We start from the raw sequence: 20,211 nt of genomic DNA, 5'->3' as shown, positions 1-20,211 counted from the left end.
TACCGTCCCACACTGTATAAATGTTTACCCCCGCTTCAACTAAAATAAATGATGTCCAGATATCACATCTAAAATATTTGACTCGACAGAAACTAAATTGAGTGACTTGGTATGACCTAATAATTTCATGATGATATATATAATTCTTCTTCACTTGAACCAACCTTAATTTTTTGCCTTGATGCAAAATATTTTCTGAACATTTTAGGTACTGAACCAAACTAATTCATTTACTTTTAACTGGATTCACATATTTACTTTGACATCCCGCATTTGATAAAGTACCACTGATTATCAGTGAGCAGCAGCAGACACTCAAGGACCATTTGGTGATCTAAATCTCCAATTAAGACCCGTAACGCTGAGTGTCAAGCAGGAAGGCAAATAGGTTCCATTTTTACAGTCTCGGGCAGGGATTGACCCGCAATCTCCCAGTCACAGGGTGGACACTCTACCACTAGTTCACTGAGCTGATTTAGTTTGGCGCACACACACAAAACAAGGCAGAATATCCCATTTATAATATCTCATGCTGTCTTTCAAAAAAAAAAAAATCGGACAACAGCAGCAAAAAAATAACAGATTGTCTAACAAGCTATAGAACAAACATGCTTGGTAACAGGCCTGCACAATCTAAAGCTGTAAATTGATCAATATCATATCAAAGACCGCTTTCTGAAATCAGTGTTGACCCTCAAACTACCAAATTCTAAACGCACACAAAAAGTACATTCACTCACACATACAAACATGGTACAAACAAGCAAACCGACGCCATATGCATCGAAGGAAAGCGCCTGCAACCACTCGGCCACCCCAGCACCCGTGTCCAATGCCATATGGTGGTTCTGATGATGTGCTGTCGTTTTCAATGCGCATGCGCAAGTCCATTTAACTCAAACGAAATATATTACCCAGAGGGCATGAAGACAAGAAATTTATGAGAAGGAAATCAAGTCCTTTGGACGTATTTCTTTTTAGTTCCCTCGAAATCAAAACAGATGTCTGTCAATGCAAAATAAATCGTTTTCACAGTCAAATCAATACATTTATCCTGTTTTAAATGATATTACTTTCAATGAAGTGCTGTTTGCAACAATCTTCATGCCGAAAAATGACCCGCACGTCTGCCCTGCAACGCTGCGCGTCCGGCTCGGTCACGTGCTTCTCTTGAAGCCGCTGAGCTGACTGTGCGCGTGCAGTGGCGGCCGAGATCGTCACCGAGCGTGGAAGGATGCTGCTGAGCAGACGAGCGCGAGCGTGCGTGCGTGCAGCGCTTCATCTGCGGCGCTTCGTCCCGCTTGCAACCTTCTGAGCAACTTTCTCCAATCGGATGCCCTCTCGCGAGACATGCGTCTGCTCCTTTTGGCTGCTCTTTTCGGAGTCCTGGCTCACGCAGGTAGGCGCAATCAAAAGCCTTTTTTTGGTGTGCTTTTCTATTTCAATGCACCGCATTTCTTCTCCATTCTCAACTCATAACTCTCGATACTTCAGTGTTTATTCTCACATTTTTAAGAGTGCCCGTTGAGAAATCTTGTCATGTATTCGACTATATATGACTTGTGTGCAAAGTTGAAGTGGTGCAGGTTGCCATGCAGCCTCCTTTGCGCACTTTGAGCGCATCTGGCAAAGAAGTATTATACGCGCGATGGCTTTTATTTGGATTGTTTTATTCATAAATGCAGTCAGAATAATATATAGCCTATTTAACACCAAAACTGTTTGGAACTTTCATTCAACTGGATGGATGGCAGAAACTATTCATTTCATTTTCTTATCAGTCGGAATGCTTCCGTTCTGACTATTTGTTATTTGTTATTTGTTGATGCTGATTTCAGTTCCCTCGGAAATAATAAGATGCTGCTTGCATCCACAATCGGATCCCATCTGAGTCTCTGACTGATGGAGCCACTCACTCGCTTTTTTTGTTGTTGTTGTTGTTGTGTTTATCAGTCGCAAAGTTGGCAGATGAATGACTTCCACCTTTCCCATAATTACACCAATGAGCAGATGTGCTGTGTTTGGCTTGATTGAGTGCTGCTTCAATGATTGCTTCACATTAAGGAACTCATTTCAATTTGATACTCACTGACGTTGTCATTCATTGCACAGAATGCATCATTGCTGCTTTTTGCACTATGTGGCAAAACAAGCACTCAGTGGAGGTTTTTAGTCGTATACAAAGAAGTCGCTTTCAAAGTAGCCAGTACAATGTTTTCCCTTTGCAAGGTGGCACTTGCGCTTCCCTCGGGCACTGCGTCACACTCCTCCTGTTGACATTGTAAATGAAACTTTACCGAGCTTACGAAAGCCGGTTGTTAAAAAACAGCGCCGATGCGATTTGATGGCCTCCCCCTCACTTCATGAACACAGACATCATTATGTGCTTTGTAAAAAAAAAAAAAAATCCTCAGCCGCCCTCCAGCTCCAGCTTGATGTCAAGCTAGCAGCGCGGCAGAGGGAATTAAGGCTCCATTAGTTTTGTTTGGACATGGGCGCCAATAGCCGTAACTTATGTTTGCCCTTTTGTGCACTTTGAAAACTGTGAGTGGGGGCGTTTGAGCGTGAAAGGAGGGCGGCAGGCAAGAAGTTGTGCTCAAATATGTGCAAGGTGAGCAGATGAACTTCCAGATTGGCCCTTTGTTTGTGCTTGATGACTTTGCAGGAGACGCCCTTCAGATCCAGTGTTACCAGTGCGAGGAGATGAAGCACAACGACTGCTCGACGCCCGAGTACGTCGTCAACTGCACCGTCAACGTGCAGGACATGTGCCAGAAGGAGGTGCTCGTCAAACCTGATGGTGAGTGGCACCCTTTGTGTGATTACGGGCTAAACTTGACTTGACACCCTGTTGACGAGACAACAACTCTGCACGGCGTATTTGTCGCTCACTAGGAATCGTTTTTTTTTTCTTCCCACTGAAGTTGACATTGATGAAAACGTCCCCTGTCAATGGCAACCATGACTGAACTGTTGTGAGGTTCTGCAACTACTTTTCACAAGTGGCTCACAGTGAAATGCAAATTTGAATTTAAACGGCCAATGAAAAGTGCCACCTTCTATTGCAGCTTTGCAAGCAAAAATGAATTTTCATTTCATCTAGCTCGGGGATGGGCAATCTCGGTCCCTGCAGATTTTGCAGGTTTCCCTCTTCCAACACAAGCTGTTTCCAATCAATGGGATCGTTATCAGTCTAATGCGGAACTTGCTGATGAGCGGATCATATATCAGCTGTGTTGGAGAAGGGAAACATCCAAAATCTGCAGGACTCCGGCCCTCGAGGACCGAGATTGCCCATCCCAGATCTAGCCAGTACCCCAACTGTACCAATATGGAAGTATAGATGTTAACTCATTCACTGCCATTGACGGAAAAAGACGTCAAATGATGCATTTTTTTTTTCTGGTCTGGCAATGAATGTGTTAATAAATAACTTTAAAAAAAAAATCAAAGTGGCCCTTGCAGCTTTCTATTTTTCTGTATGTGGCCCTCAGAGGAAAAAGTTTGGACACCCTTGCTGTACATTGTATCAACAATTTATAATTGCTTCATTGATTTTTACCATGTTTAACTCATTCACTGCCATTGACGGAAAAAGACGTCAAATGATGCATTTTTTTGCTGGTCTGGCAATGAATGTGTTAAGGTTTACAACAATACTGTATATTTCTTTTTTTTTTCTTCTTTTTTTTTAAATACTGTATATTTCTAATGTCATGTGTGCTTTTGAAATATAGACCCTTCCAGTGTGATGTCACGTTGAAGTGTGCCCCTAGCGGTGATGGTCAGATTCGAAATCAATCAGTGTGAGCTCGAAAATCGGTCAAACCGTTGATAAATCAACTACCAACGCTATGGTGAACTTGTGCGCGGCCAACGGATGCTCTAATAGCTCAAACAGAGATGAGCTCATTCTTTGAGCTTCCGGCAGCGATTCTAAACCAGGCGGAGGACAGTGAGGAGTGAAAGACGAGCACGATGGCGAGCGCAACTGCGAGCAAAACTACGACGCTTTGCACCCACAAAAAGTACGAGGATATGCTCAGGTCATTTTATATCAGATAGTTGTTCTCTTTTTCATATACAACTGGTCATAAGATTAACCTCTGATTGTAAATTTGAGGCAGACGTGATGAATAAGCCTTTTTTGCACAAGTATTCAAGTCATTTTGAACAAAAAGTTAACGATTTAACATGATTATTACAATTAACACTTTAACTCGGGCTTGATTTCTGTTGAGAAATGTGTAGTAATCGTGCGGTCTGTTTGTTAGCAGCTAGCAAGCTAAGATAGCTTGAAGACTTCCAGATACAGCAAGACGACACAAATGGACACAACGATTTATGACAATTTACACCATGAAAGTAGTGATCAACATACTGTTTCAAGCAAAAACAACATACCTTAAAGAGATAGCTGTGATTTTTTTTTTTTACATGAATCTCCATTTCACCCTCACCTCCAGTGTGTGCGATCAGCACTGACTTACCCCTGACAGCGTTCTGTGACACGAGTTCTGGTCCGGTGTTGGACGAGAGGAAAATAGTCCAGTAAGTTGGCTGGGGTCACGGAAATAAAGCATTTTTCTTCTAAAAACTTTTTCTTCAAAAGAGTGATACATTTGCACACTAAACTCCTTTCTGAAAAAAGTCAGACTCCATTGCCGCTGGCCACTACTTTTCTGTTCGTTCGTATCACTGCGCGGCGCCCCGCACACAGCTGATAGACGCGCACTAATCTACAAGTTGTTTGTCTTTTCGAAGGCGGAAGGCGCGCGGATCAGCTGTCTGCAGCGCGTTGATTAGCTGTCTACAGGGCGACGCGCAGTGATACGAACGAAAAGTAGTGCCCAGCGGTAATGGAGTCTGACTCTTTTGAACACAAATTGTTTTTAGGAGAAAAACGCTTTATTTCCGTGACCCCAGCCAACTTGCTGGACTATTTTCATCTTCTCCAACACCGGATCAGAACCCGTGTCACAGAACGCTGTCAGGGGTAAGTCAGTTTTGATCGCACACACTGGAGATGAGGGTGAAATAGAGATTCATGTCAAAAAATCCGAACTGTCCCTTTAAGCTTCCACTTTGTCCCCCAACAAACTCCATTTTTTTTTGTTTTTTTTTTGGAGCTAGCGGCTCTAAACGACTGGTTTCAATGATTCGCAGTAATGTAGTGTCCTCCTCTGGACGTTTTTTGTGACACTTGACATATTTCCTACCTTTGAACGAAAACACTAGCCGAAAATCAAGCTCTCTGCATTCATTTGTTATGGGATGTTTCCCCTCCAAGAGGCGCCGCGGACGTACAGCAAGACGAGTTAATCCGGACACAAACGATTTCATGAATAACGTTTTGCACCAGTAACCCGTGTCAACCAAAAGATAAATAGAACATACCTTTGCTGCTACGAGACAAACGCAGCCGACATCCTTGACCCATCCAGACACAAAATAGTTCTAAGAATCCAGGCTCTTGATGTTGTCAAAGTCCTCCCATGTGTAGGCACTCTTCTTCACAATGAGATCATTTAAAATATTGTGATTAAGTTACTTGGCGGAACATTGTGGCTTGCTTTGACTTGTCCGATGGTGAAAGTAGATACGGATCTTTCCCTCCAGCTAACTCCAGTTTTTGCCGATTCCGGCTAAGAACGGCTGGTTCTAGTGTGTCGCAGTAACTATGATAACTATGAACGTTTTTTTGGTACATTTGTCATGTTTAGATGAACTATTGACCGAAAACGATGCTCTCTCCGTGTCTTTCTATGGATTTTTTGGCCACCAAGAGGGTAATCAGTCGCTAAGCATTCTGGGTAAAGTGACATCAGCTTGAAGGGTCTATAAAGCAAGAAAGCAATGATTGTCTTGCAATGATTTTAGTGTAATGATTTTTGTTTTGCTGCTCTACATGGTGACAGAATGAAGTAGGAAATGAAATGTCAGCTTGATGCTGTGCAGATGAAATGCGAGGCCCGGTCGGACTCCAGAAGGCGTAAACAAAGGCTACAACTTGTGCCCTCTTCGCAGGGATTCATTATCGCAAGTCATGCGCGTCGTCGGCGGCGTGCCTGATCGCCTCGTCGGGCTACCAGCAGTTCTGCACCGGGAGGCTCAACTCGGTCTGCATTTCCTGCTGCAACACGGCGCTCTGCAACGGGCCCAAGAGGAGGAAGCGGCCCGTTCCGTCCGCAGCGACGGCCGGCCCGCAGATGAGCGTCGGCCTCGCTCTCCTCCTGCCGCTTCATCGCCTGCACGCCGCCTCTTTCGTGTGAAGTGCCGACGGGATTGTGCGGGATGCTTTTGATTCCAGCTTGTTGACGCACACATCCAAAACGAAAACCGCCACTGGGAATCTCAGCGGACACGCCTTCTCCATCGTCTTCTGTTCTGGAATCCGCCGCATGGTTGTCAGGTGGCCTTTTGCTGCTTCTGTATGAATTGGCTTGCACTTGGCAAGCAATTCCTCATTTCCAGCTGGTTCAAGAGGCAAACCTGAAAAGATTTAGGCAAAACACGAGGACCATAAGCACAATTGAGCTCTTCATGTTTAGAATTTGATCAAGATGAAATAGCCAGATGAGCGTATGACCCAATATTTGTGATTTCACAATAAATGACGCTTTCACGCTTCAGTAAGAAAGAATAATAGTGTCTTTATTTGGTTTGATGCTTCCGTGTTAAAATATCATTGCTTTGTTCTGATTGGTCTTCTATGAAGAATCAAAGTATTCTTCTGATATGAGTTGTCAATAAATTTTGTGTTGATACAGCAAGGAGTGTTTTTTTTCTGACATTTGCACTCACACATGATTTTTTTCAAGGCGGTAATACATTCTGGACAGTGCTGCATTTAAAAATGGAAACTTACAATGTACAGAAATGTCTCAATCTGAATAACTTTACTGAGGGGGAAAAAGTACTGATTGAGTATAGCCCCACAAATGTATATTTAGATCACCCAATCACTCTTAGCTCATTTTCAGCTCGGGATGTAACAATAACGGCAATATTGTGATATCGCATTATTAAAACTGCAACAATATATCGTCGTCATCATGTCACGATATTGAAAGCAGCATATCTGTGGAAAAAAGAAAAGTCGGTCGATTTCCATTTGTGCAGTTGTAGCACCCTCTGCTGGTTAGTTTTTTAGTGCAGGTTAATTTTCACAAGGCATGTTTTGGCCCTTCTATGTTTCAAATCCACGCTAATCGTCAGATGATCGTCGTAATATGCTTGTGAAGCGAGTCAATATGTGGAGGAATGCAATGTGTGCTTGTATTAGCAAGTAAGTGTGTCAATATTTAGTGTTATTAGAGATTGTAGGTTGTTTATTTGGGGTGTGAATTGCCTAGTACCTGGCGATTCGATCCGTATCACGATTCATAGGTCACAATTCGATTCGATACCGATTAATCCCGATATGAATTTACAAGTCGATTGTTACGATTTTTTTTTACTCAATTTAGAAAATAGCATTCAGTAAACTTGTACATGTACACTGTAAGATGTGTATGAAAATTTATAATTTATTGATCTCAAACTTCAGTGTTATAACTGTGAGTCACTGTATTTAACAAACAGGTTGTAACCTTTTTCATGTTAGAACAGCATTGAAATAAAATATTAAGGCTTAATGTTCCATTAATATAACATTCTTCCATGCTTAAGGTGCGAAAGTTGGACGTTTTGTTGAATATTTTTTCATCAAAAATGGATGTTAAAAAATCGATTCAGCTGCCTATTGAATCGATTCGAGAATTGCGTGCTGTAGTATCGCGATATATTGCCGAATCGATTTTTTTTAACACCCCTATTATTTATATCCATTGCTGTAATGTACAAAAGCACAATATTGTGTGTTTTTTTTTTTTTTTTTTTTTTTTTTTTAGTATGAGCTCACTTTTTTTTTTTTTTTATATATCATATCGTGATGTTTGTCACAAGGGTCGCGGGGGCTGCTGGCGCCCATCTCAGCTGGCTCTGGGCAGTAGGCGGGGGACACCCTGGACTGGTTGCCAACCAATCGCAGGGCACACAGAGACAAACAACCATCCACACTCACACGCACACCTAGGGACAATTCGGAGTGCCCAATAACCTGCCATGCATGTCTTAGGAATGTGGGAGGAGACCGGAGTACCCGGAGAAGACCCACGCGGGCACGGGGGGAACATGCAAACTCCACCCAGGAAGGTCCGAGCCTGGACTCGAACCGGAGACCTCAGAACTGGGAAGCGGACGTGCTAACCACTCGACTACCGTGCCGCCCATTATTATTATTATTATTATTATTATTATTATTATTATTATTATTATTATTATTATTATTATTATTATTATTAATATTGCTAACTTACAGAATTAAAAATTAAATATTAGTTATAATAATTAGTTTATCAATTCACTATTGTTTTTTTTTTAAACCCATCAAATTCCAATTATGTTTGCAAGGTTGGAAAAAAAAATCATAATGTATTTCAACAGAGGGTATTTCCAATTTCTTTGATATTGGTAATTGTTCTCCGTGGTCAGCAGAGCATTATTTCCACTTTTTGAAATCAATAATTGTGTCATTCGTTTGCTCTGGAGTGCAGTTGCATCTAAAATCTAAATTGATTTAGTGGGAATCAAACAACTACAAATGTTAAATATTGACTTCAGTTGCGAACTTTGATATAAAAGGCCCAGGTACCAAATAATTGTCAATTTAAATAAATAAATAAATAAATAAATAAACAATCGCGTCATTCGGCTGCCTCTTGAATCGATTCGAGAATTGCGTGCTGTAGTATCGCGATATATTGCCGAATCGATTTTTTTTAACACCCCTATTATTTATATCCATTGCTGTAATGTACAAAAGCACAATATTGTGGGGTTTTTTTGTTTTTTTTTCGTATGAGCTCCCTTTTTTTTTTCTTTTTTTTTTATATGATATCGTGATGTTTGGATATCCATACATCCCTATTCCCAGCATTGTCTTTCTTTAATTAAACCTGCATGTATGTTTTTGTCTGCGTCAGCTGTACGTGGATGATGTTTCACTATCAGCTCAAGACGATGTAAACATAAATCCTAACAATAACCGATTCCACGTGTGCTTTTGATCATGACAAACATCTCCCATTATACTCAAATGTTTATTCCTGCTTGTGTCCCAGTCAAAAGAAGACAAACTTGTCGGGAACGTGATTGTGGGGTGCATATAAGCCGCGAGCTCAACGGAGACGAGACGACTTGTTGAATAACGAGAGACAGTTCCATGCCAACAGCCGCCTGAAATGGGCTCTTCTCGGGCCGAGCACAGAGGAGGAGGTCATCGCAGTCATGTGCCCACGGCTGGGGTTAAAGGGCAGCAATAGCAGCACATTATTAAAAATAATAAGAGTAAGGTGAAGGGAAAGCCCGCCTCTAATGATGTGCAACAAACAAGTCACATTGGACTTCTGGCACAAATACACGCAACATCTTACTTAACTCAGAACTATTTGTGCTATGCAGCCATGCAATGTGTCAGTCATCTCGATTCTTAGCAAAGATAGGAAATAGATCCTCAATTCAAGACTGATCCTAAATCTACTGGCCAGACACTTTCAAAAGTACTTAACCGTTACTGCTTGCAATGAAATATCGGCAAACAGTCAAATGGCATCAAAGTAAAGGCAGCTCATGAAGGATCATTCATAAGGGGATGGAGGAAAGCAGCAGACTAATTTGAAATCATAAATTGTCCCTCACCAAAATGGCTAACTACTCTCATTATTCCTAACGGCAGTACGCACACAGTCATGAATGAAGCAAAAAAAACAAAAATGGTTTGACTGCCCTCTAGTGGTTCCGCCGCTTAATTTTCAAACTCTTCATTGACATGGAAATACAGTACATTGTGGCCACAATTGAGATAATAACGTCAAAACAGAATAGGCGTTGCTCTACCAAAATATATGTCATCCTCGTGAGGATAAGCAGTATGAAAAATCGATAGATGGATGGATAGTAGCAAAATAGCATATTTTATATAATCACTGTCGAGTGCAGACATATTCTAAATACTGTATGTCTGCACTCCACAGTGATTTGCGTAAATGAACGCTATTATTATTATTATTATTATTATTATTGCTAACTTACAGAATTAAAAATTAAATATTAGTTATAATAATTAGTTTATCAATTCATTATTGTTTTTTTTAAACCCCTCAAATTCCAATTATGTTTGCAAGGTTGGAAAAAAAAATCATAATGTATTTCAACAGAGGGTATTTCCAATTTCTTTGATATTGGAAATTGTTCTCCGTGGTCAGCAGAGCATTATCTCCACTTTTTGAAATCAATAATTGTGTCATTCGTTTGCTCTGGAGTGCAGTTGCATCTAAAATCTAAATCGATTTAGTGGGAATTAAACAACTACAAATTTTAAATATTGCCTTCAGTTGCGAACTTTCATATAAAAGACCCAGGTACCAAATAACTGTTAATATAAATAAATAAATAAATAAATAAATAAATAAATAAATAAATAAATAAATAAATAGATAAACAATCGCGTCATGCGAAGGAATCCGGCTGCACTAGCGAATGCCATACACTGGGGGTCACTGTTTCACCTTTGATTGTGCATGCAAGAAAATATCTGCGAAGAACCCGGAAGCGCTCATCCATAGACCCGACCGTGGCTGCTGCTGCTGCCGCCGCCGCGTTCATTGTGGTTGCAGGGACTGATCATCCGCATCGGCACATCCATCCATATCTGACGCTTGGGAAATTTAGCGAGAAGACGAGAGAGCATGGCTGCTCGAATGCCGGCTTGCGTTGTCGACTGTGGCACAGGGTAGGTGCTAGCATGCTAGCGTTCTTTGGCTGATGTTTGAAGTTCGTTTCCAGGCTAACGCCCTTCCTCAGGGAGCAACACTTTTCCATTTACTCTGTATCGTCACAATTCACAATTATTTGAAGCGGAGTGAGTTTTTTTTTTTCTTTTTTAGCAATTCTAAATTGGCCAAGCTTGCTTTGTTTGATACCACTGCTTTTTCAAAATTTCGGTAGCAATTCCGGGTATTGCTACTTCCTGGTTCATTTTGTCCACACAAACGTCAACAAGACGTGAACTGCAGCTACCCGAATTTTCCAAGAAATGCTGATGCCTGCTTTCTGACTGACTCTCCACCCCGTCCAGGTACACAAAGCTCGGTTATGCTGGAAACACGGAACCCCAGTTCATCATACCGTCATGTAAGTTCAAAAGATGCAGTTGAATTACGTCATTAAGAAATGGCAAGTGAATTTGTAGAGCACCATCAACAAACGAGGCAAATCCACACTGCTAAACACTTTTTTTTTAATAAAGAAAACAAAATCGAGATTAAAAAAAAAAAAACAAGGATAAAATCCTGCATAAAAGCAGTAAAGGAATAATAAAATGATGAAACAAAAAAAAAAATCACAAAAGAATACCAAAATGGTGAAATCTTATTTTTGATTTGTGAAAAAGCAGCATTGAACAGGTTTCTGGCCACTTTTAAAAGTCCATCTGAGTACATCTGAGCAGATTGGAGTTCATTTCGTCAATGAAAACTAAACAGAAATAATTTCACCGGACTAAAAATAGACTAAACTGTCATTAATAAACAATAAGTGGGACTGAATCAGTATGCATTTTTGTCAACTAAAAAAGACGAGATGAAAATGTACTTCATAATAACTGGACTAAAATCTATGGATATTTTTGTTCATGATCAAAAACAAGACGAAAATATGATTTTGTCAAATCTAGTCTCTGCTAATCTGTCATGTGACCCAACGTGACACACCCTCTTTCAAATCTGCATCTCGTGAGTGCAACATGCACAAATATATGGGACAGACAGGAGATGGATTGACGCCACGTGGCGGTCAATACACATTATAACGTAACATTAATCCAATGGCTATAATGTTCCAACGATAATGTTTATCTGACCGCTAACTAATGCTGGCTAATTTACTAGCACATAGCATGGAGCAATAGTAGCCACTTGTTGATATACTATCATTGTGTGTCAAGTTGCTTTTCATCAAAAAGATGAGAACATTTGATGTGAAATAGTTTTAGAGTCGAAATGTTCAAACATACTGTAATCTGATGACATAATAATATAGTAATAAATAAATAAATAAATTAAAAACACAGGGGGTTAAATGATTGTCCTGACTAAAAATAGACTGACACATTGACACTTTTGTTGACTAAAACTAGACAAAATGACATTTTCTTGGACTAAAATAAAGACTAAAATGCTAGACCTCACCTTTTGAGGAAGTTACTTTGCACAGCTGGCAAACGCACACATACACAATACAGTTTTGTTTCACTTTGTTCACTTTTGGAAACATTCTTTAATAACCGTTTCACAGAGAAGTACAAGGCCACTGTCAGTTTTGTAGGCCAACAGTAAAATGTTGTCTATGGAGGACCAAAACTGCCAAAATTCGAAATAAATAAATGACTAAATAAATAAATAAATGTCTAAAAGTGAAAATAAAAATGAATATAAAAAATATATAATTCCAAAATTATATCTAAAAAAAAAAATATAAATGGAAATAAATCCGTTTTTATTTTCACTTTTCGTCATTTATTTATTTATTTAGACATTTATTTAATTATTTAGACATTTATTTATTTAGTCGTTTATTTATCTATTTAGTCACTATTTATCTATTTATTTAGTCATTTCTTTATTTATTTCGTCATTTATTTATTTATTTAATTTGAATTTTGGCAGTTTTGGGCCGTACAGCCAATTCAAAATGTTAATCAAATGAGGGGGCGGTCCGAAGCGTGTCTTGGGTTGGACTCCGCCGTTGTAAACTGCCTGTCATTGGCCGAGTGAGCAGCTCGGCGAACAAGGAAGTCTCGCCGGCTTGCAATGGACGACGATCTTGTCCACTGTCTGATCTCACTTGTTGTCAACAACTCAAGTCGCATGTTGAGGTGGTGATCGTCGTCCATTGCTGGAACGCTCCATTGCAAGCCGATGAGGCCTCCTTGTTCACCGAGCTGCTCACTCGGCCAATGACAGGCAGTTTACAACGGCGGAGTCCAACCCAAGACATGCTTAGGACCGCCTCCTCATTTGAAGAACATTTCCAAAAATAAAAACGGATTTATTTCCATTTATGTTTATTTTTTAGATATAATTTTGGAATTATATTTTTTTTATATTCATTTTTATTTTCACTTTTAGTCATTTATTTTTATTTATTTAGTCAATTATTTATTTCGAATTTTTGCAGTTTTGGTCCTCCATAGTTCTCATGTTTACCACGCTGTTATGTTATTGTGAGTAAAATCCAATTTATGTTTCATTTGGCTTGAGGTGGGATCTTTTGAACAATCTGTCGAAATCTGTCGTTTTCCTGTTTCCCCTCCTTCCCGATTGATCAGGCATCGCAATAAAAGAGTCAGCCAAGGTTGGCGACCAGGCCCAGCGCCGGATGATGAAGGGCATCGACGATCTGGATTTTTTCATTGGCGATGAAGCCATCGATAAGCCATCATATGCAACAAAGGTGAGAGAGACGCCATTTTGTCATGCAACGATGCTTTGGTTGCGTACTCGAGCAGAGGATCGATTGACATTCCTTTCATGTTCTCCTTTCCTAGTGGCCAATCCGACATGGAATCGTGGAAGACTGGGACCTGATGGAGAGGTTCATGGAGCAGGTCATCTTCAAGTATCTGCGGGCAGAACCTGAAGATCATTACTTCCTTTTGGTAAAACCTCCCTTTCCTACGACCCAAAAATAACTGCATTTAGACATGGGCCGATATTAAAATTTACAGCATTATAACCGTGAGCAAAAAATATCTGTATTGCATTATTAAAATTACAAACCTAAAAATGTCCTTAAAAATATATCTGTGTAAATAAAAACATGTTTTTTTTTCTATTGAATGCAATCTTATTTTATTTTTAAAAATATACAGCGTATTTGGTACTTAAAAATAAAAGTGTAGCATGTTAACATTCTTCTTCTGTTTTTAATTTCTCTTAGCAAGTCACAGTGTCCCATCACTGGTGAGCTATGATAGAACAGACCTGTGGGCTCCTCATGGTGTTCTTGGGGTTAACTAGTACACGATGCCACCTACACATTTTTTTTGTTTTGTTGTTAAAGACATCTGTGTAACTCTTAACGGTTCATCTTTTGTCTACCGCAAGCATAATTTCTTGCAGAGGAGGAGGGGGAAAAAAAGTGAATTGGTGGCAATTAACTTCAAAGACATAGCTGTTTACTCAACTCTATTGTGACCTGTTGAGACAACCCCTCAAAAAAAAAAAAAAAAAGAAATAGGCTCATTACCTAGGGATGTAGCAATATCAAAACATCACGATACGATATTATCACGATATGAAGGTCACGATACGATAATTATCATGATATTGTGGGGAGGTTGGCGAGACAAAATGTCACAGTATTGAAAAAATTAGCTCACACTAAAAAACACACAATATTGTCTTTTTGTACATTACAGCAATGAAACATAAAAATTATATCTAAATATAATATATATTGAGGCCCTAATGTAAGCACACATTGAGTTCCTCCACATATTGACTCGCTTCACAATTACGTTCGCCTTCATCTGTCGATTAGCATAGATTTGAAACATAGAAGGGCCAAAACATGGCTTGTGAAAATTACACTGCACAAAAAAAAACTAGCCACCAGAGGGTGCTAGAACTGCACAAATGGAAATCAACCCGACTTTTTTGAAAGATGTGCTGCTTTTAATATCATGACATAACGACGACGATATATTGTGGCAGTTTTCATATCGCGATATCACAGTATCGCCGTTATCGTTATATCCCTATCATTACCACTGACAGACAGTATTAGCATTGTGGATATTGAAGCTTTGTTTTATGCATTTATGTATTTATTTTAATTTTATTTTTAACCATGTTAAACCGTCAAACGAATCAGCCCATGCCTGTTGATAATGATAATGTTGTTTTATTCTGCGTTAATGTGTGTGGTCCTTCAGACAGAACCTCCACTGAACACGCCAGAAAACCGAGAGTACACAGCAGAGATCATGTTTGAGTCATTCAACGTCCCAGGTCTCTACATCGCTGTTCAGGTACCAAAAGCAGACCCACATCTTCATTCCTGGATCACGTGTGGCACACTTGATACGGTGCTATGAATGGAATAGCTTCACGCTAACATTTTATAGCCTATATAAACGTTAGTGACCAAATGATACGCCGGCTGTTTCGCTACGCTAACGTTTCACATTAGCAGTTAGCATGTCTTCTCCGTTTGTGTTTTGTCTTTATGCTTGGTTTGTTGCACGTGTGCCTCATCGTCCTCCTTTAGGGATCATGCATGATCATTGTTCAAAGCGCAGCTTAACTTGCCACCATAGGGAAAGGAGCGGATCTAGTGAAGGTCCGTCTTTATTGCTGTTACCACAAATTGAAGTCAGCTGGTGTGGTGCAAGTGAACGCACCGCAGTAGTTCCAGATCAGCCATTTTGAAATTGAGTCTAGCTTTAGTCCAGTTTCAATCACACTTTTTTTTTTAGCGTTTTTATCATAGTCAGTCAACCTCATCCCCGTTTTTATTTGGTCACTGTTTAGTCGACTACAAGTCAAGCGTTTTAGTCTTCATTTTAGTCCAAGAAAACATCATTTTAGTTTGAGTTAACAAAAACTGTCAATATTTTAGTGTAGTTTTAGTCAGGACAATCATTTGACCCTTTTACAATGTTTTTTGTCAGCAGATAATATCATACGCTTCCATCTAATATACAACTACTTTCATCTTTTTGATGACAAACAAGTTGACATGCAATTGCAGTATATCAACAAATGCTACAAGACATTCAATTAGCCAGGATTAGTTAGTGGTCGGATTAACATTAGTGTTGCTTGCTCTTCAAATGCATTTTTTCTTCCGAAAGTAAAACATTAGGTTAACCCATCAATTTGTGGCAATTAGCATACTTTATAAAAGCTACAGTAGGTTCTCAAAAATAAAGCTCTTGTGGAAAATTAATATACTGGTTAATAATGGCCTTTTGAGCAACTCATAGATGTGCACAATTGTTTACTTAGTTTAACCACTGTCCATTTACCATATAAAAGATGTTGGGAAAGTTTTGTCCTTCATAAAATGCCGAGGTATCGGATCGGGACTCGGAATCGGCCGATCTCAAAATGAGGAGACTCGGACAGAAATGATGTGTGATCGGGACATCCCTAATTTTAATGTTGGTCACACGTTTTTCAGGTGGTTCTTTGTGTGAAAAGTTGTACAATCGCGGCACAAGCTGAAGCCGTGTTGATTTGAAATGATCTGATTGCGGTCTTAGGCCGTCCTGGCGCTGGCAGCCTCCTGGACGTCCCGACAGGTGGGCGAGCGAACGCTGACGGGGGCGGTGATCGACAGCGGCGACGGCGTCACGCACGTCATCCCGGTGGTGCGTCCTCTGGCTGCTTGATTCTTTTCACGCCTTATATCCCTCCCGACCGTCATTGTCTTTCCTCTCTGCGTTGCAGGCTGAAGGCTACGTCATCGGCAGCTGCATCAAGCACATCCCCATCGCCGGGCGGGACATCACCTATTTCATCCAGCAGCTGTTGAGGGAACGAGAAGTGGGGATCCCTCCGGAGCAGTCGCTGGAGACTGCCAAAGCGGTCAAGGTCAGTTTGACTTTCTGCAGTGGAAGAGCTGCTCACCCTTTGACGTGTGATGTCACCGTGGGGCCACGAGAGAGCAGTCGAGCTGCTCTCTGTTGCCATGAACTCATTTGACTGGCAGCCATTTTCACTATTTTCCCTCCTTTACAGGATTTGGACTGATTTTGCAAGGCCCACAGAATTTTGTGTTCTGTTGCTATCAAAACATGTAACCTACCAAAAGAAAGATTAAAGACTCTTCTTTCATCAGGAAAAAAATGTACATTTCTATCTGTTTGCATTTTGCAGTAATTAGCATTAGAATATAGCTAAGTTTCATCAATATTACATTCCTGGTGAAAACATTGACAAAAGAGCTTGTTGCAACATCTCTTATACTCTGCTGGCACCTGCTGGCTGTTTTTGTAATAACTACCATTGCTTCATGCGTTCTCTGCTGTTGCGAGGCTGCCTTCTGTATGCTCTAGCATTAAAAAAAAACAAAAAACGTCTGACTACGTCTTTAGGACATGTATGACATTTATAATGGAACGTTTGTTTTTTGGAGCAAATGAGTTAGGATACAGGAGAACTGACGGTACAGTGGGACCTTGACTTGTGAGTTTATTTTGTTGGGTGGCCAAGCTCGTAGCTCAAATCTATTTGACCATGCAAGACGTATTGAAGCTTCTACTGTTCATTTTGTCTGCCATTTTGAAATTTAGTCTCAGGTTTAGTCTAATTTCAGTCATGCTTGTTAGTTTTTTTTTTTTATCACAGTTAGTCAACCTCATCTCATTTTTATTTAGTCCATTTTTAGTCTACTATAGATCCAGTATATTAGTCTTTATTTTAGTCCAAGAAAACATCATTTTATTCATCTAGTTTTTTAGTCAACAAAAACTAACATTTTAGTCAGAGCAACCATTTTACATCTGTATATTTTTTGTCAGCATATTATATTGAACCTTTTCGGATCTAAAACTATTTGACATCAAATTTGATCTTTTATTTATTTTATTTTTTTTTATTTTTTTTTATGAAAAATAATTCAGCATGCGTCCCGCTAGTAAGTTAGCATTAGTTAGCAATCGCATGAACATTATTGTTGGAACATTATAGCCGTTAGATTCATGTTAAGTTGTAACTATATATTTTTTATGAATCCACCTCCTGTCTGTCCCATGCGTTTGTGCTGTGTGTCACATGACAGTGTCACATACGTGACAGATTAGCAGAGACAAGATTTGACAAAATCATATCATTTTCGTCTCACTTTTGTTCATGAACTAAAATGTCTAGATTTTAGTCCAGTTTTTATGAAGTGAAGGACATTTTCGTCTTGTCCTCATTAGTTCACAAAAATGCAGACTGATTTAGTCCCACTTATGGGGTATATGCCATGGAAGAGGCAGGACTTCCGTGATTTTGAGTTTGGTTCTGGTCCGGGTTGCGAACACGCAGCCGAGGGGCACAAAGTCAGAAGCCACAAGTATTTTGACGTGGCCCGCACGTCGCTAACGGAACCGGAACCAAACTGATGTGCAAAAACAGTCCCGCCTCTTCCGTGGCATATACCCCATTGTTTACTTAATGAGGGTTTAGTCCAATCTAGTTTGAGTCCGGTGAAAAATGTGTGTTGACAAAATGATTTTTGTTTATTTTTTTGACAAAATGAACACTCAAACTGCCACTACTCGTGTTGACTTGGATGTGTTTGATGGCATGTGACGACAGGAGCGCTTCAGCTACGTCTGCCCCGACCTCGTCAAGGAGTTCAACAAGTACGACACGGACGGGCCCAAGTGGATCAAGCAGTACACGGGCGTCAACGCCATCACCAAGAAAGAGTTCCACATCGATGTGGGCTACGAGCGCTTCCTCGGCCCGGAGATCTTCTTCCACCCAGAGGTGACTTTGACTTAACATGATGTTGCATGTCGGCCATTTACAAGCGTTTGCGCTCCCGCAGTTTGCCAACCCGGATTTCACGCAGCCCATCTCAGAGGTGGTGGATGAGGTCATCCAGAACTGCCCGATCGATGTCCGCCGACCTCTCTACAAGGTACGGCAAGCCGATGATGTGTGTCGACTTGGTGTTAAGACGTCACGTGTGCCTGCCGCAGAACGTCGTGCTGTCGGGAGGCTCCACCATGTTCCGAGACTTTGGTCGACGTCTGCAGAGGGATCTCAAGCGGACCGTGGACGCAAGGTTGAAAATCAGCGAGGAACTCAGCGGTGGCAAGTTGAAGGTGAGAAACGCGCACAAAACAAAATGTTTGAATTGAAATTGCATGACCTTCTCAAGGAGCTTGTGTATTTTTTTTTTATTTTTTTTTTTTTTTTTTTAACAAGGTGACGTGAAAATTCTTCCAAACACTCATTCCATTTTGCAAACTGTGATTATATGCATTGCAATGCAGCAAAGTCCTTCACGTCTACTGCTTGTCATTGTCCAGTTAATTTGATGTATTTCTTTGCAGCCAAAGCCCATTGACGTGCAGGTCATCACGCATCACATGCAGCGCTACGCCGTCTGGTTCGGAGGCTCCATGTTGGCGTCCACGGTGGGTAACCAACTATTTTGCTTCACCCCCCACTCCCCCGGACAGGAATTTTTATTTTGAATGCAAACTTTGTTTGGGCAGCCCGAGTTCTACCAAGTGTGCCACACCAAGAAAGACTACGAGGAAATCGGCCCAAGCATCTGCCGCCACAATCCCGTCTTCGGGGTCATGTCTTAGGAAGCGGTTGGGCAGAAATGGAGGAAGAACACGTGTGGCGGTCTTACGAGCCTGCGGCGCTCCAAAAGACATCTCTTCATTCCGACTGTGTGACAGCAGACCAAACAAACAAACGGTCGCCACGTCCTCCGTCAATTAGAAGGGACGAGCAACAACTGCAATAATAATTGAATCATGGCTGCTAAATATTGAATTAGTGGGCTTTTAACATGCTGACTCAACACGAGTCTGCTTGAACACACTTGGGTCAACTTCTGTCAGGAGGCGGGGCTAAATAAAGGATGAGTCAGATATGGTGTGTGATATTGTCCTTCCAAAAAAGGTGTCGGGATAATAAGACTTCCTTACAGTTCGTGTGACGTTAACTCACCACATCACTTGTTTCAACTTTTTCCCCTTGCAGGCACATTTCCATAATACAACAAAAAGTTGTAGTCATGTATGAACATGCAGTCAGACTTGTGCCATTCCAATAAAAGCTGACATGTTTTCAAGCTTTCTTTTCTGCTCAGCATGTCATTTGGACTCCAGACTGCTCCTAGGTGGTGACGTTTTGCAAGTACACTAACAGTTTTTTTTTTTAACCTTATTTATTTTATTTTAAACAAACTGCTGCTCCCCTGTTAAACCCATTTATAATACAGTAAACATGGCAGGAAATGTGGCCATTTACACAAGTCGGCGCCATTAAAATTTCAGGTTTGGAGCCTCTCTTCCTAAAAAAAAAAAAAAAAAAACCTTAGTCGGGTGCCCTGATCATTATATTTAGTTGTGACATCTGCTCGTCTCCT

The 20,211-nt window shown here is 40.5% G+C and overlaps 2 protein-coding genes across 2 annotated transcripts; both read left to right on the top strand.

Moving 5' to 3' along the window:
- Window positions 1-1,190: 1,190 nt before the first annotated feature.
- LOC144014297 (ly6/PLAUR domain-containing protein 1-like) lies at window positions 1,191-6,700 on the top strand. Its single transcript, XM_077514025.1, has 3 exons — window positions 1,191-1,399; window positions 2,666-2,800; window positions 6,028-6,700. The coding sequence occupies exons 1-3, from the start codon at window positions 1,351-1,353 to the stop codon at window positions 6,270-6,272; spliced, it is 429 nt and encodes a 142-aa protein (XP_077370151.1). The 5' UTR covers window positions 1,191-1,350; the 3' UTR covers window positions 6,273-6,700.
- A 3,920-nt stretch (window positions 6,701-10,620) lies between these two features.
- On the top strand, window positions 10,621-19,920 carry LOC144014296 (actin-related protein 3-like). Its single transcript, XM_077514024.1, has 12 exons — window positions 10,621-10,834; window positions 11,180-11,235; window positions 13,430-13,554; window positions 13,649-13,759; window positions 15,038-15,133; window positions 16,370-16,477; window positions 16,557-16,700; window positions 18,414-18,587; window positions 18,649-18,741; window positions 18,803-18,928; window positions 19,160-19,243; window positions 19,325-19,920. The coding sequence occupies exons 1-12, from the start codon at window positions 10,791-10,793 to the stop codon at window positions 19,418-19,420; spliced, it is 1,257 nt and encodes a 418-aa protein (XP_077370150.1). The 5' UTR covers window positions 10,621-10,790; the 3' UTR covers window positions 19,421-19,920.
- Window positions 19,921-20,211: the final 291 nt, after the last annotated feature.

Source organism: Festucalex cinctus, chromosome 2 (assembly GCF_051991245.1).
Source record: "Festucalex cinctus isolate MCC-2025b chromosome 2, RoL_Fcin_1.0, whole genome shotgun sequence".
Lineage (NCBI taxonomy): Eukaryota > Metazoa > Chordata > Actinopteri > Syngnathiformes > Syngnathidae > Festucalex > Festucalex cinctus.
The sequence above is the reverse complement of the archived record's forward strand: the minus strand, read 5'-3'. Positions and strand labels throughout refer to the sequence as shown.

Bases quoted from the DNA above. Each gene is read 5' to 3' on its own strand.
- LOC144014297 (XM_077514025.1), top strand. From the start codon at position 1,351: ATGCGTCTGCTCCTTTTGGCTGCTCTTTTCGGAGTCCTGGCTCACGCA. The intron at 1,400-2,665 runs GTAGGCGCAATC...ATGACTTTGCAG, and splicing joins CGGAGTCCTGGCTCACGCAG to GAGACGCCCTTCAGATCCAG. The intron at 2,801-6,027 runs GTGAGTGGCACC...CCCTCTTCGCAG, and splicing joins GGTGCTCGTCAAACCTGATG to GGATTCATTATCGCAAGTCA.
- LOC144014296 (XM_077514024.1), top strand. From the start codon at position 10,791: ATGGCTGCTCGAATGCCGGCTTGCGTTGTCGACTGTGGCACAGG. The intron at 11,236-13,429 runs GTAAGTTCAAAA...CCGATTGATCAG, and splicing joins CCAGTTCATCATACCGTCAT to GCATCGCAATAAAAGAGTCA. The intron at 13,555-13,648 runs GTGAGAGAGACG...CTCCTTTCCTAG, and splicing joins AGCCATCATATGCAACAAAG to TGGCCAATCCGACATGGAAT.